The sequence below is a fragment of the Macaca mulatta genome, chromosome 19 (genome assembly GCF_049350105.2).
Source record: "Macaca mulatta isolate MMU2019108-1 chromosome 19, T2T-MMU8v2.0, whole genome shotgun sequence".
NCBI classification, from domain to species: Eukaryota; Metazoa; Chordata; class Mammalia; order Primates; family Cercopithecidae; genus Macaca; species Macaca mulatta.
This window is the reverse complement of record NC_133424.1, coordinates 61,249,262-61,263,556: the sequence shown is the minus strand read 5'-3', so window position 1 is coordinate 61,263,556 and position 14,295 is coordinate 61,249,262. Positions and strand designations below refer to the sequence as shown.

At 55.1% G+C, this 14,295-nt stretch overlaps 1 protein-coding gene and 1 long non-coding RNA gene across 6 annotated transcripts in view; one reads left to right on the top strand and one right to left on the bottom strand.

Moving 5' to 3' along the window:
• LOC106994815 (uncharacterized) overlaps positions 1–1,372 on the bottom strand; it is a 3,658-nt gene extending 2,286 nt beyond the window's left edge. Inside the window, exons 1-2 of the long non-coding RNA XR_001441513.3 lie at positions 1,320–1,372; positions 415–546 (exon numbers count right to left, since the gene is read on the bottom strand). This is a non-coding gene — a long non-coding RNA (uncharacterized LOC106994815). The remainder of the gene's footprint in view (positions 1–414; positions 547–1,319) is intronic.
• The window catches only part of BCAT2 (branched chain amino acid transaminase 2), a 20,353-nt gene extending 6,058 nt beyond the window's left edge, over positions 1–14,295 (top strand). For 2 of the 5 annotated variants that reach the window (XM_077980733.1, XM_077980734.1), the window contains exons 2-12: positions 1,475–1,592; positions 1,960–2,034; positions 2,312–2,512; positions 9,141–9,251; positions 9,338–9,457; positions 9,591–9,754; positions 12,105–12,247; positions 12,416–12,501; positions 12,719–12,859; positions 12,935–13,009; positions 13,889–14,295. In XM_077980733.1, coding sequence (XP_077836859.1) covers positions 2,333–2,512; positions 9,141–9,251; positions 9,338–9,457; positions 9,591–9,754; positions 12,105–12,247; positions 12,416–12,501; positions 12,719–12,859; positions 12,935–13,009; positions 13,889–13,927 — 1,059 coding nt within the window. In that variant the 5' untranslated portion in view covers positions 1,475–1,592; positions 1,960–2,034; positions 2,312–2,332 and the 3' untranslated portion in view covers positions 13,928–14,295. The remainder of the gene's footprint in view (positions 1–1,474; positions 1,593–1,959; positions 2,035–2,311; positions 2,513–9,140; positions 9,252–9,337; positions 9,458–9,590; positions 9,755–12,104; positions 12,248–12,415; positions 12,502–12,718; positions 12,860–12,934; positions 13,010–13,888) is intronic. The other 3 variants (XM_077980735.1, XM_001114272.5, XM_077980736.1) reach the window with 2 other exon arrangements.

Here is a 14,295-nt window from a genome sequence, read left to right as displayed (position 1 = left end):
CCTCGGCCTCCCAAAGTGCTGGGATTACAGGCGTGAGCCACCACGCCCAGCCCACATGGCCTCTTTCTATGATTAGATCTCTTTTGGCATCTCTTGGTGTCAGTTTGTTTTATTTGTTTGTGCCCCCCTTTCTGTGTCTCTTTTTCTTGTCCTTCCTCTTCCCTCTCTTATTCTCTCTTTTTCATCTTGGCTCTGAGGGCGACTCTTCTGCCCACAGGCTGGCTGTCTCACTGTGTCTGTCTCTCTCATACTGTGGGTGTCCTGTCCCTCTGGGCAGAAGCATGGCTGCAAGGCCAAGCAGTCTAGATGTCACCACCCAGAGGCAATCCGGGGCCCCACACACTGATCACCCCGGAATCCCTGGAGCCCCACACCAGCAAGACCACGCTGCAGCCCCATCTCCCAGTGACTCACCTAGCGACCAGTAACCACGGCCATTCACGTCCATCCTCCAGAATCAGTGCCAACTCACCCAGCTTACAGGGCAGGACAGGTCAGGCCACTCTGTCTCCCTCAACCTCACGCCCCAACTGCCTCCCCACAGGGCTGGGGAAAGAGGCATTGTGAGGTCAAAGGTCACCAGTGAGGGGCCAGGGGCTGAAGGGAATTGGAGTCACTGCCAAAGTTCTGTCCAAGGTGTGGGGTTTGGGCTTCAGGTAACCAGAGCCCAGTTGATCGAATACTTTCAGAGAATCAGCACCTGGACTCCTGGGTCTGGCGGAGGAGGGGCTGGGGACCTGGACTCCTGGGTCTGAGGGAGGAGGGGCTGGGGACCTGGACTCCTGGGTCTGAGGGAGGAGGGGCTGGGGACCTGGACTCCTGAGTCTGAGGGAGGAGGGGCTGGGGTCTGGACTCCTGAGTCTGAGGGAGGAGGGGCTGGGGTCTGGACTCCTGAGTCTGAGGGAGGAGGGGCTGGGGTCTGGACTCCTGGGTCTGAGGGAGGAGGGGCTGGGGACCTGGACTTCTGGGTCTGAGGGAGGAGAGACTGGGGGCCTGGACTCCGGGGTCTGAGGGAGGAGGGGCTAGGGGCCTGGACTCCTGGGTCTGAGGGAGGAGGGGCTGGGGACCTGGACTCCTGGGTTTGAGGGAAGTGGGACTGGGGCCTGTACTGGATATAAGCGAGGAGGGTCTGAGGCCTGGACTCCTGGGTCTGAGGGCAGAGGGGCTGGGGTCCCAGTCTTCGGGTTTGAGGGCGGAGGCAGCTAGAGTCTGGACTCTTACTTAGGTCTAAGGGAGGCAGGCCTGGGGGAGCAGGACCTGTTGGTCCCTTGGTCTTCTAAGGCCCATCAGCACTTGGGTCCCCGGAGGCCTGCACTTACCTGTGCGCCTTCCCTGGTCGTCGTCTTGTCTGAGCTGATCTCCAGGCTGGGACCAAAGGTCTCTGGGGTGGGAGGCGCTTGCGTTTGACTTTGCCCCAGCATGGAGGAGGGGGCCAGATCTGACTCAGCTCTTTTTTTTTTTTTTTTTGAGACAGAGTCTCGCTGTGTTGCCCAGGCTGGAGTGCAGTGGTGTGATGTCGGCTCACTGCAAGCTCCGCTTCCCGGGTTCACGCCATTCTCCTGCCTCAGCCTCCAGAGTAGCTGGGACTACAGGTGCCCGCCACTCACGCCCGGCTAATTTCTTTTTGTATTTTTAGTAGAGACGGGGTTTCACCGTGTTAGCCAGGATGGTCTTGATCTCCTGACCTCATGATCCGCCCGCCTCGGCCTCCCAAAGTGCTGGGATTACAAGTGTGAGCCACCGCGCCCGGCCTTGACTCAGCTCTTTCTAGGGAGCCCTCGTCGGGGCAGGGAGAGGACTTGGCCTCCATCAGGACCACCTGCCCCTGTCTAGAATAGACTGAGACTGGGACAGAACAGGCAGGCCAGTGGGACCTCCAAGTGCAAGAGGTGGCGAGTGGGCTGCCAGGGCCCCTGCTGCGCCCCATTAACCCTCTCTCTCACTTCTTTCTCCACCCAGATCTGGGCACGAAAGCTTCTCTCTGCCCCTTGGCTTCTGTGTGGTCCCAGAAGATATGCCTCCTCCAATTTCAAGGTGAAAGGAGGGAACTCGATGCTTGGCTCTGAGAGAGGAGGGGGCTGGCAGCTGGTTTTGGGCATCTCCAAAAGGTCCACAGCCCAGAGATGGCAGTGGGTAGCCTAATAGCCCTGCCATTGGGCAGTGGAAAAGGGATGAAACTGCATGTCCCAGAATACTCCAGGGTGACGGGTCCTTTTTCTCTATGGGTCTGAGGCCCAGGGCTTCATGGGAGTTGTAGTTTTTCAGCTTGGAGGTTGTGGCCAGATTCTAGGACACCCCTGTCTTTCCTCAGGCTGCAGACCTGCAGCTGGAAATGACACAGAAGCCTCATAAGAAGCCCAGCCCCGGCGAGCCCCTGGTGTTTGGGAAGACATTCACTGACCACATGCTGATGGTGGAATGGAATGACAAGGGCTGGGGCCAGCCCCGAATCCAGCCCTTCCAGAACCTCACGCTGCACCCAGCCTCCTCCAGCCTCCACTACTCTCTGCAGGTGGCATAGTGGCCGGCCTCTCTCCCCATCCTTGTCTGCGTCTCCTTGCTGTGTCTCTTGCCAGGTGCACCTCCCTTGGTTTGTTTGTTGTGTGTTTCTCCTTTCTGTGCATTCGTCATTCGTTTTCTGAGGCCTTCCATTCTCCAGGCCCATGCTCGGTGATGCTGGGTTCGCTGAGATGAGCAGACCCCGTTCCTTCACTTGGAAAACCCCATGCTGTGGGCATAACTCAGTGTGATCTGTGCTCTGATGGAGGCCCTGTGGAGGCTAGTAGAGACCCCGCCTCACTTGAGAGAAAGCACAGCTTCTTCTGGCATAAAGGGGAGCTTAGTGGGGATGGCGGGAGAGGTGACAGCCGGGGTGATGGTAGGAGAGGGGAGAGCCGGGGGGATGGTGGGAGAGGGGATAGCCAGGGGCGTGGCAGGAGAGGGACAGCTGGGATGATGGCGGGAGAAGGGACAGCGGTGGGTTGGGGGGAATGGTGGGGGAGGGCACAGTCGGGGGTGATGGCAGGAGAGGGACAGCCAGAGGGATGGCAGGAGAGGGGACAGCCAGGGGAGGGATGGCAGGAGAGGGGACAGCCAGGGGAGGGATGGCAGGAGAGGGACAGCCAGGGGAGGGATGGCGGGAGAGGGACAGCTGGGGGAGGGATGGCGGGAGAGGGACATCCGGGGGAGGGATGGCAGGAGAGGGACAGCCAGGGGAGGGACGGCAGGAGAGGGGACAGTTAGGGGGAGATGGCGGCAAGGGGGCAGTTGGAGGGGATGGCAGAAGAGGGGACAGCCAGTCCAAACCCCAAACGGGAGCAGAGCCTGGTATATTTGGGAGAAATTGCGGTGTTGGATCGTGGTGGAGGAGGCTGAAAATGTCAGGGCCATGGAGAAGCTGAGGGGCTGGGGCCTTGTCCAAGGGTGCTGGGAGGGGCTCTGAGGAAAGTAGGGGCAGGGCCACGTCTAGGTATAGTGAGAGCCCTCTCAGGCCTTGTGGAGGACATGAGTTACAGGCGAGGAGGCTGGGCTGGTGACCGGGTGGACCCTGGGCCTGTCCCCACGTGGGAACCCAGGAGGAAGAGCAGCTTTGTGGTACCTGGCGAGCCTGAGAGACTTGTGAAGTTTCTAGGAGAGAGATCCAGGAAGCATTTGGTTTTAGGACTTAGAGCTATGGCTGAAAGCAAAGTCTTCATGAGGAAACTTTGGTTGAGACAAGATTTTTTTTTTTTTTTTTTTTTGAGACGGAGTCTCGCTGTGTCACCCAGGCTGGAGTGCAGTGTCACGATCTCGGCTCACTGCAAGCTCCGCCTCCCGGGTTTACGCCATTCTCCTGCCTCAGCCTCCGAGTAGCTGGGACTACAGGCGCCCGCCACCACGCCCGGCTAGTTTTTTTGTATTTTTAGTAGAGACGGGGTTTCACCATGTTAGCCAGGATGGTCTCGATCTCCTGACTTCGTGATCCACCCGCCTTGGCCTCCCAAAGTACTGGGATTACAGGCTTGAGCCACCGCGCCCGGCCGAGACAAGATTTAAATGAGCATCTTGCAGCTCCAGTAACTGGTTAGCAGTTTGGCTGATTTGGGACCTCCAGAGCATGGTTCTGTGGCATTAAGACTTCTATTCCGTTCCTTTCTTTCCTTTCCCTCCCTCCCTCCATATTTTCCTTTCTTCCTTCCTTTCCAGAATTTTAAGGTTTTGTTTTTTTCCCCTCTCCCCTCCCACTGTGGACATCTACGCAACACCAGTCGATTCTGTACAGAGCACATACACCTTCAATCACAGCCAGACACTTCTGCCAGGGCATAAGCGGGACGGGCAGGATTACGCCTGCTGAGCCTCCAGGAAGCTGGTTACTTAGAGACCACCACACACTTCTCCCTTCAGCCCAGCACAGCAGTTGTCCTCTGGCTGGGGACCCAGTACTTTTTCTTCAGTGGAGTGAGCGCAGAGGAAGCCTGTGGCCCGGGCAGACAGAACGTGCTGCTGTGATCCCGTGGGTCCAGAAGGCGGAGGGGGGCGGCTGAGGGAGTAAGACAATGCCGTCCCCATGTCACCCTCACTCCGGGGCATGTGTGGATTGCAGGCCAACCACGTGTATTTTATTTTATTTTATTTTATTTTATTTATTTATTTATTTAGAGACAGAGTCTGTCTCTGTCCCCCAGGCTGGAGTGCAATGATGCAGTCTCGCTCACTGCAACCTTCACCTCCCGGGTTCAAGTGATTCTCTTGCCTCAGCCTCCCGAGTAGCTGAGATTATAGGCATGCACCACTATGCCTGGCTAACTTTTGTATATTTAGTAGAGACATGGTTTCACCATGTTGGCCAGGCTGGTCTCAAACTTCTGACCTCAGATGATCCACCCGCCTCATCCTCCCAAATGGCTGGGATTACCGGCATGAGCCACCGTGCCTGGCCTCCAACCATTTTAAAGCCCATAATTCAGTGGGAGGCAATGTTATACAACCATTACCACCATATAGGTTCAAAACTCTTTAATCCCCCATACCCATTAATCGGTACCTATTGTCCCTCACCCCAGCCCCTGACAACCATTAGTCTGCTTTCTGTCTTTGTCTACCTGTATTTATTATTTTTAAATAATAGGGATGGGATTTCACCATTTAACCCAGGCTGGTCTTGAACTCCTGAGCTCAAGTGATCCACCTGCTTTGGCCTCCCAAGGTGCTAGGATTACAGGCTTGAGCCACCAAGCCTGGCCACCTGCATTTTTGTTGTTGTTAAGACTTGTTTGTTTGTTTGTTTGTTTTTGAGACGGAGTCTGGCTCTGTCGCCCAGGCTGGAGTGCAGTGGCCGCATCTCAGCTCACTGCAAGCTCCACCTCCCGGGTTTACACCATTCTCCTGCCTCAGCCTCCCGAGTAGCTGGGACTACAGGCACCCGCCACCTCGCCCGGCTAATTTTTTTGTATTTTTTAGTAGAGACGGGGTTTCACCGTGCTAGCCAGGATGGTCTCGATCTCCTGACCTCGTGATCTGCCCATCTCAGCCTCCCAAAGTGCTGGGATTACAGGCTTGAGCCACCGCGCCCGGCCATGACTTTTTTTTGAGACAGGGTCTTGCTCTGTAGCCCAGGCTGGAGGGCAGTGGCATGATCTTGGCTCACTGCAGCCTTGACCTCCCAGGCTCCAGCGATCCACCTGCATCAGCCTTCCGAGTAGCTGGGACCACAGGTGTGCACCACCATGCCCAGCTAATTTTATTTTATTTTATTTTTATTTTTAACTTTAATTTTTTTTAGAGATGGGATCTTGTTGTGTTGCCCAGGGTGATCTCAGATTTCTAAGCTCAAGTGATCCTCCTGCTTCAGCCTCCCAAAGTCCTGGGACTACAGGCATGAGCCACTTTATCTGACCTCTATTTATCTGGGTTTTGTTTTGTTTTTGAGACGGTGTCTTGCTCTGTTGCCCAGGCTGGAGTGCAGTGGCATGGTGACAACTCACTGCAACCTCCGCCTCCTAGGCTCAAGTGATCCTCCTGCCTCAGCCTCCCAAGTGGCTAGGACTACAGGCACACACCACCTTGCCCAGTTAATTTTTAAATCTTGTGCAGAGACAGCATCTCACTTTGTTGCCCAGGCTGGTCTCGAACTCCTGGCTTCAAGCAATTCTCCCACCTCAGCCTCCCAGTGCTGGGGTTACAGGCATGAGCCATCATACTGGGCCTGGAAATTCTTCTCTATACCTTAAAGCTTAAAGAGCTTTTTCTTGCGGCCTCATGCTATGTCATCCTAACAATGCACCTCATTAAGCAATCCCCTATTGTTGGACACTGAGGTTGTTTTCTGTCTATTATAAACAATGTTGTAATAAAGAATCTAGTACAATGCCAGGGGTGATGGTTCCTGTGTAATCCCAGCACTTTGGGGGGCTGAGGGGAATGGATCACCTGAGATCAGGAGTTCAAGACCAGCTTTGCCAACATGGTGAAACCTCATCTCTACTAATATACAAAAATTGGCTGGGTGTGGTGGTGGGTGCCTGTAATCCCTGGTACTCGGGAGGCTGAGGCAGAGGCAGGAGAACTGTTTGAACCCAGGAGGCAGAGGTTGCAGTGAGCCGAGACTGCGCCACTGCACTCCAGCCTGGGTGGCAGAGCGAGACTCCATCTCAAAAAAAAAAAAATGGAATCTCGTACACATGTCACTTCTTTAGTCACTTCTTTAAGTACAAGTGTATCTCTCTGCTCAATTTCGGGAACTATAGGTCAAAGGATATGTAAGTTTGTAATCTTGATAGCTATTACCATATCCACATCTACATCTATAGGGCGTGTCAGTTTCCACACCCACCAGCAGAGCTTGTTTCCACACCTTGGACAACCCTTGTCCAAGTTTTAGATCTTTTCCAATCTCCCATGTGGTTTTAAAGGTATCTCAAAGTAATTTTAATTTGCATTTTTCTCCCTAACGCTGAATGAAATTGACTATTTTCTCACGAGCTTAAGGGCCACCTGTATTTCCTTTTGTGTGAACTGTCCATTTGCTAGGCTGATTTCTCTATCAGGTTAGGTTTTTAAAAATTCATGGGCCGGGCGCGGTGGCTCAAGCCTGTAATCCCAGCACTTTGGGAGGCCGAGACGGGCGGATCACGAGGTCAGGAGATCGAGACCAGCCTGGCTAACAAGGTGAAACCCCGTCTCTACTAAAAAATACAAAAAACTAGCCGGGCGAGGTGGCGGGCGCCTGTAGTCCCAACTACTCGGGAGGCTGAGGCAGGAGAATGGCGTAGACCCGGGAGGCGGAGCTGCAGTGAACTGAGATCCGGCCACTGCACTCCAGCCTGGGCGACAGAGTGAGACTCTGTCTCAAAAAAAAAAAAAAAAAAATTCATTTGGGGCTGGGAAGAAGAGGCAGGGCGATTGCTTGAGCTCAGGAGTTCAAGACCAGCCTGACCAACATAGTGAGGCCCCATGTGTACAAGAAATTGGAAACAAAAAAAAACAAAACAAAACATGGCCAGTCGCGGTGGCTCATGCCTGTAATCCCAGCACTTTGGGATCCCAAGGCAGGCGGATCACCTGAGGTCAGGAGTTCACAACCAGCCAGGCCAACATGGCGAAACCCCATCTCTACCAAAAACACAATTAGCTGGGTGTGGTTGTAGGCACCTGTAATCCCAGCTACTCGGGAGGCTGAGGCAAGAGAATCGCTGAGCCAAGATAGAGCCACTGCACTTCAGCCTGGGCAACAGAGTGAGACTCCATCTCAAATAAAATAAAAAATAAAATTCCCAATCCAAGATAGAAAACAGTTACTCTCTGTTTCCTTCTACAGCTTTTATGGTATAATATATATATATTTTTCATTTAGACTTTTAATGCATCTGGAATTTCTTCTGGTGTGAGGTGTGAAATCGAGATTGAATGTAGTTTTTCTCTAGGTGAATATTTGGTTATCCCATTGTTCAGTCTGTTTACTCATATAGCAGTGTCACTCTGTTTTAAGTATTGTAGATTTATAATCTGTTTTACTACCTGATAGGGCTACTCCCCGCCCCCTCTTGCCCCTCATTTTTATGGTGGTGATTTTTATCCCCCCAGAATATCATAGCTAGTTTTGCTTGTCTTCCATTCTTCATCCATTTATCTATTAATTCATCAAAAACCCACTATGGGGGAAAAAAAGAAAAAAAAAGTCTGTCTGGGTGCAGTGGCTGACGCCTGTAATCCTAACACTTTAGGAGGCTGAGGCGGGTGAATCAACTAAAAATACAAAAATTAGCTGGGTGTGGTGGCGAGTGCCTGTAATCCCAGCTACCCAGGAGGCTGAGGCATGAGAATCACTTGGACCTGGGAGGCGGAGCTTGCAATGAGCCGAGATCAGGCCACTGCACTCCAGCCTGGGCGACAGAGTGAGACCCTGTCTCCAAAAAAAAAAAAAAAAAAAAAAACCAAACAAACAAAAACAAAAACCAAACAAACAAACAAAAACCCACTCTGTGACAAGCACTACCTACCCTGGTGCAGGGGACTGCAGGAGAGGCTGTCTGGTAAAGTGTCAAGAGCAATCCCTGCCCTAAGGCTCTTCCACTGTGCAGGAGAGCAGACGCTGAACAAGCAAACCTGGAACCATGGGGTAGTGATCAGGGACAGAGTCTCCAGAAAAAAAACTAGGTCCCAGACTGGAGTGCAGTGGCACGATCATGGCTCACTGCAGTCTCGAACTCCCAGGCTCAAGTGATCCTCTCACCACCTTCCAAGTACCTGGGACTCCAATCAGGTGCTACCGCGCCTGGCTGATTTTCATATTTTTTGTGGAGATGGGGTCTTGCTCTAATGCCTGGGCTGGTCACAAACTCCTACACTCAAGTGATCCTCCTGCCTCGGCCTCCCAAAGTGCTGGGATTACAGGCATGAGCCACTGAGCCGAGTAATGTCCTTTGCTTTCTTGAGTCTCCGTGTGTCTCCACCTGTTTGTCTCTCTGTCTATATCTGTCTCTCTTTTTTTCTTATTTCTGTGACCCAGCTGCTAAATCTTCCCGGCGCTCTCCTCTTGGCCTCCAGCTTTCAGTTGTCTGTGTCTTTGTGTATCTGTCTCTCTCTGTCTTGGTGTCTCTCACTGTCTCTCATGACTGTCTGGAGAAGTCTCCGAGCCTCCCGCCCGCGTGTCCCCGCAGCTGTTTGAGGGCATGAAGGCGTTCAAAGGCAAAGACCAGCAGGTGCGTCTCTTCCGCCCCTGGCTCAACATGGACCGGATGCTGCGCTCAGCCCTGCGCCTGTGCCTGCCGGTGAGGGGTCCTGGCCGGCCGGGATGGGGAGGAGGGCTGGGGCCGGGACAGCAAGGGCCCCTTGACTCATTCAGAATCCCGCTCAGAGTTTCGACAAGCTGGAGTTGCTGGAGTGCATCCGCCGGCTCATCGAGGTGGACAAGGCCTGGGTCCCCGATGCCGCCGGCACCAGCCTCTATGTGCGGCCTGTGCTCATTGGGAACGAGGTGGGCCCAACTCCAGGGCTGGGGAACTGGGCTGCGCGGTGGGATTCTGAGGTGGGGTCCTGGAGGCCTGGGTTAGGGGAGGGGAAGGGACTGGGGGCCTGGACTCCTGACGCTGCCCCTCTGCCCCTCGCAGCCCTCGCTGGGTGTCGCCCAGCCCACGAGCGCGCTCCTGTTCGTCATTCTCTGCCCCGTGGGCGCCTACTTCCCTGGAGGCTCCGTGACCCCGGTCTCCCTCCTGGCCGACCCAACCTTCATCCGGGCCTGGGTGGGCGGGGTCGGCAACTACAAGTTAGGGGGGTAAGTAGCACCCCCAACCCCAGAACGACTGGCGCACCGGGCGTTGGAGACATGGGGACCAGCGTGCGTGCTTTTGGCCGCGCTCCTGGATGTCATGCGAAGGTGACATCAGCACCGCGCCGGGCTCAGTGCTAAGCGCTGTGCTCCCCTGACCTCCCTGGTCCCTGAAAACAAACCATGGAAGGAAGGAGGGGGGGATTATTTTCCAGATGGACAAAAAGGATCACAGATGGGAAGGCACTGGGTGGAGGTCAGTGGGGAAACCAGGACTGGTCCCGGGAAGCCTCCAGGAATGAAGCTTACACTCAGCTCATTGGCCTCTCGCCCCGGAAGCCTCCCCTGATCCCCGGGCTGGGCTGCGCTCCCCAAACCCAGCTCCCACAGTCGTTTGAACCTCCAAAGCCCCTCACCCCCGTGTGGACTTGTGTAAATCTGTCTCCCGGTGGCCTCAGCTCAGCAGGGCAGGAAGAAGACAGCTGGGTCTCCTGGGCAGCCAAGGCAGAGGGTGGGCACTGGCGTGTGGGGACAGGAATGTGGCCCCAGCTGGGGGTGCATTCAGGTCCTTTCAGCCACATCCTGTGAGGTCTCCTGAGGGCCAGGCCCTGTGCTGGCAGAAACTGGGCACACATATGAGTCAGCCCTGAGCCCTGCCCTCCCAGGGCTCCCAGGCTGGTGGGAACCCCAGTATTTGGAGCTGCATGTTCTCTGGTGAGGTGACCCAGGGCATTGTGAAAGGCTTCACAGAGGCCGGACGCGGTGGCTCACGCCTGTAATCCCAGCACTTTGGGAGGCCGAGGTGGGTGGATCATGAGGTCAGGAGATTGAGACCATCCTGGCTAACACGGTGAAAGCCCGTCTCTACTAAAAATGCCAAAAAAAAAAATTAGCCGGGCGTGGTGGCGGGCGCCTGTAGGCCCAGCTACTCGGGAGGCTGAGGCAGGAGAACGGCGTGAACCTGGGAGGTGGAGCTTGCAGTGAACCTAGATGGCGCCACTGCACTCCAGCCTGGGTGACAGTGACAGTGAGACTCCGTCTCAAAAAAAAAAAAAAAAAAATGGTTTCACAGAGGAGGTGACCCTTCAACTGGGTCTGAGGAGGAGGGAAGAGGGGGTTTCCTGGGTACAAAAGTCAGCAAACCGTTTCCAATCCTGGGGACCACGTGTACAGGGACGGAAGGAATAGGATCACAGAAGATGTTCAGGTTACAAAAATAAGTCTGGGTTTTGCAAAACGCTTAACAAGTAGTCATAGACTCAGGCAGGCCTGGAATACCGGATGGAGGCTAGGGCCTTGTCCCGGGGCACTGGGGAGCCATGGGAGGCTTGTTAGCAGCTGAGGGGAGAGGCTGTCTCTGGGAGAGAAACACAGAAAGTCATCCAGGTAGCCCAGTTCACTGGGGGAGTCCAGGGAAGTCCAGCGCCCAGCCTAGAGGTCTGGAAACACCTCTCAAGGAGGTGATATCAGAAATGGTTTTGTAGCCGGGCGCAGTGGCTCGCGCCTGTAATCCTAGCACTTTGGGGCGCTGAGGTGGGCGGATCACCTGAGGTCAGGAGTTCGAGACCAGCCTGGCCAACATGGTGAAACCCCGTCTCTACTAAAAATATAAAAATGAAGGCCGGGTGCGGTGGCTCACTCCTGTAATCCCAGCACTTTGGGAGGTTGAGGTGGGTAAATATAAATATAAATATAAATATAAATTAGTTGGACATAGTGCTGCATGCCCCAGTTACTCAGGAGGCTGAGGCACGAGAATTGCTTGGACCCGAGAGGCGGAGGTTGCAGTGAGCTGAGATCGCACCACTGCACTCTAGCCCCAGCCTGGGCGACAGAGCAAGACTCTGTCTCAAAAAAAAAAAAAAAAAAAAAAAAAAAAAAAAGTTTTGAATGACAGCTGAGGATTTGGTCACTATGAAACGGGTGAGGGCCGGGCGCCATGGCTCACACCTATAATCCCAGCACTTTGGGAGGCTGAGACGGGCGCATCACGAGGTCAAGAGAGGCTAAGGCAGGAGAATCGCTTGAACCTGGGAGGCAGAGGCTGCAGTGAGCCAAGATCGCACCACTGCACTCCAGCCTGGGTGACAGAGCGAGACTCCATCTCAAAAAAATAAAAATAAAAAATAAAAAAAAAAAAGAAGGGAAAATTGGGAAGAGACAGGAGAGAGGGGACATAACCACTTAGGGTCCTGATGCCAAATGGAAAGTCAGGGATTCTGTCTCAGGGGAACTGGGGAGTCCCGGGAGAGCTGTGAGCAGGGAGACAGGAGAGAGCAGGATGAGCCTCCTTTGGGACTGGGCTGGGGAAGGATGGGGCTCCCTTGTCCCACCCAACCAGTCTGCCCTCCACCAGGAATTATGGGCCCACCGTGTTTGTGCAACAGGAGGCACGCAAGCAGGGCTGTGAACAGGTCCTCTGGCTGTATGGGCCCGACCACCAGCTCACTGAGGTGGGGACCATGAACATCTTTGTCTACTGGACCCACGAAGATGGGGGTGAGCCCTCCCGTGACCCAGCCGAACCCTGGTGGGAGTGGGTGGCACCATCATTCCTGGCAGGTTACAGGCCCCAGGGATTCTGGGATGGGGGAAAGGGGGTGGCTCCTAAGACGGGGGTGCTAGGGGGTGAGAGGTAACATCCTTCACCCCTCACACCTGCCCTAGTGCTGGAGCTGGTGACGCCCCCGCTGAACGGTGTCATCCTGCCTGGAGTGGTCAGACAGAGTCTGCTGGACCTGGCTCAGACCTGGGTGAGGACATGGCATCTTCTGGTGATGGGCGCCATGTGCCAGGGGCCAGGGCATCAGAGGGCTGTGGCGGGGACTGGGGCACACTGGCATGTCTCTGCCCCTTCTCCTGGGTCTGTCTCTCCCCTTGGGCCTCTGTCTTTCTCAGGGAGGGAGAGGTGGAGGTCTGCAGCAGGGCAACCCTCTGGGGACATGTGTGTCTCTGCCAACTGCCCTGCAGGGTGAGTTCCGGGTGGCGGAGCGCACGATCACCATGAAGCAGTTGCTGCGGGCCCTGGAGGAGGGCCGCGTGCGGGAAGTCTTTGGCTCAGGCACTGCTTGCCAGGTCTGCCCAGTGCACCGAATCCTGTACAAAGACAAGGTGAGGCGGGGCTGCCATTGTGGGTAGGAGGGAAGGAGGGGAGGGGCTCGGTCCTCACCACACCTTCTGCCCCAGAACCTCCACATTCCCACCATGGAAAACGGGCCTGAGCTGATCCTCCGCTTCCAGAAGGAGCTGAAGGAGATCCAGGTGAGCTGCAGGCAGCCGGGGAATGGGCCGGGAGCTTGTTCCCTGGAGAAGTTGGTGTCCCATGAGCCCCTGGACTAAGAGCCAGCCTCCTTCAGTAGCACCAGGAACAGATAATGGCCCTTCTTATTGGGGCCCTGGAAAACCCTTTGGGGCTAAATCACCCTTTCCTGTGAGCTCCTGGAGCCCTGGATATTTCTTCAGCCTTGGAAACCCCCTCCCGTGATCCTCTGCGGCTCCTGGGTGCCCTGGTGAGAGAAACCCCCTCCCTGTGGGCCTCTGAGGCCCCTGGGTGCCCTGGTGGGAGAAAGGCCCTTTCCATAAATCTCTGAGACCTTAGCCAGTCCTCTGGCCATCTCAGAGGTCGGCCTCCCAAGATTCCCTGGAGCCCTGGGCTATCCCTTTGGCTGAAGAAAGCTTCCTCCCATGAGCCTCGGGACCTTGGCCCCTTTCTGGCACCAGACTGTTTCCTCCCACAAGCCTCTGGGGCATTCCCATCTTCTGGGCCAAGATCTCTTTCCCAAGAATCTCTGGGCTCCTTTCCCAGACCTAGAGCTACATTTCTGTAAACTTTTGCACATCAGGACCTAGAACTACACATCCTCTGACTATACGGGCTTTCTGAGCTGTAAGTGACTTTTTCCAAGAGCCTTAGAGGCCTGGCCATAATTCCTCTCTTCAGAACTACGTCTCCCGGAAGCCTCTGTGCTGCCTTAGCCTTGATTTCCCGTTCCCCATCATTGTTGGCCGTCTGGGAAGTGGACTACATTTCCCGTGAGCCACTGGGGCACAGCTCCGTAGGTACTTGGCCTGGAACGCCCCAGGGCCTGCTGGGAGTTGTAGAGCAGCTTCCACCTCACCGCTGCCTCCGTTGTTCCGCAGTACGGAATCAGAGCCCACGAGTGGATGTTCCCGGTGTGATGCTGCAGGCTGTGCTCCATATCCACCGACCTGTAGCATCTCATCACGCCAGCACTTACCTCCCTACCAATGACTCACCTGAAGTGCAATACTAAATAAAAGGCCAGCGGGCGGTGTCTGGGTCTCTGGCGCCCCCCATGTGGTTGCGACACCCCCAAAGCCATAAGGGCCGACCCAGGCATCTTGGTCCCCAGCCCCTCGTCTCGGGTTCAGGTCCGCCCCTTGCTCCTTGTGGTGAGGTCAAGGATACACCTTGGCCCCGACTCCGGATCTCTCCATTCTCAGGCCAGACCGCCGGTGTTGCCGTTGAGTTTTTTTTTCCCTCTCTGTCTTTGCTGCAATTTTGAAATAAAATGCCAAAGAACACA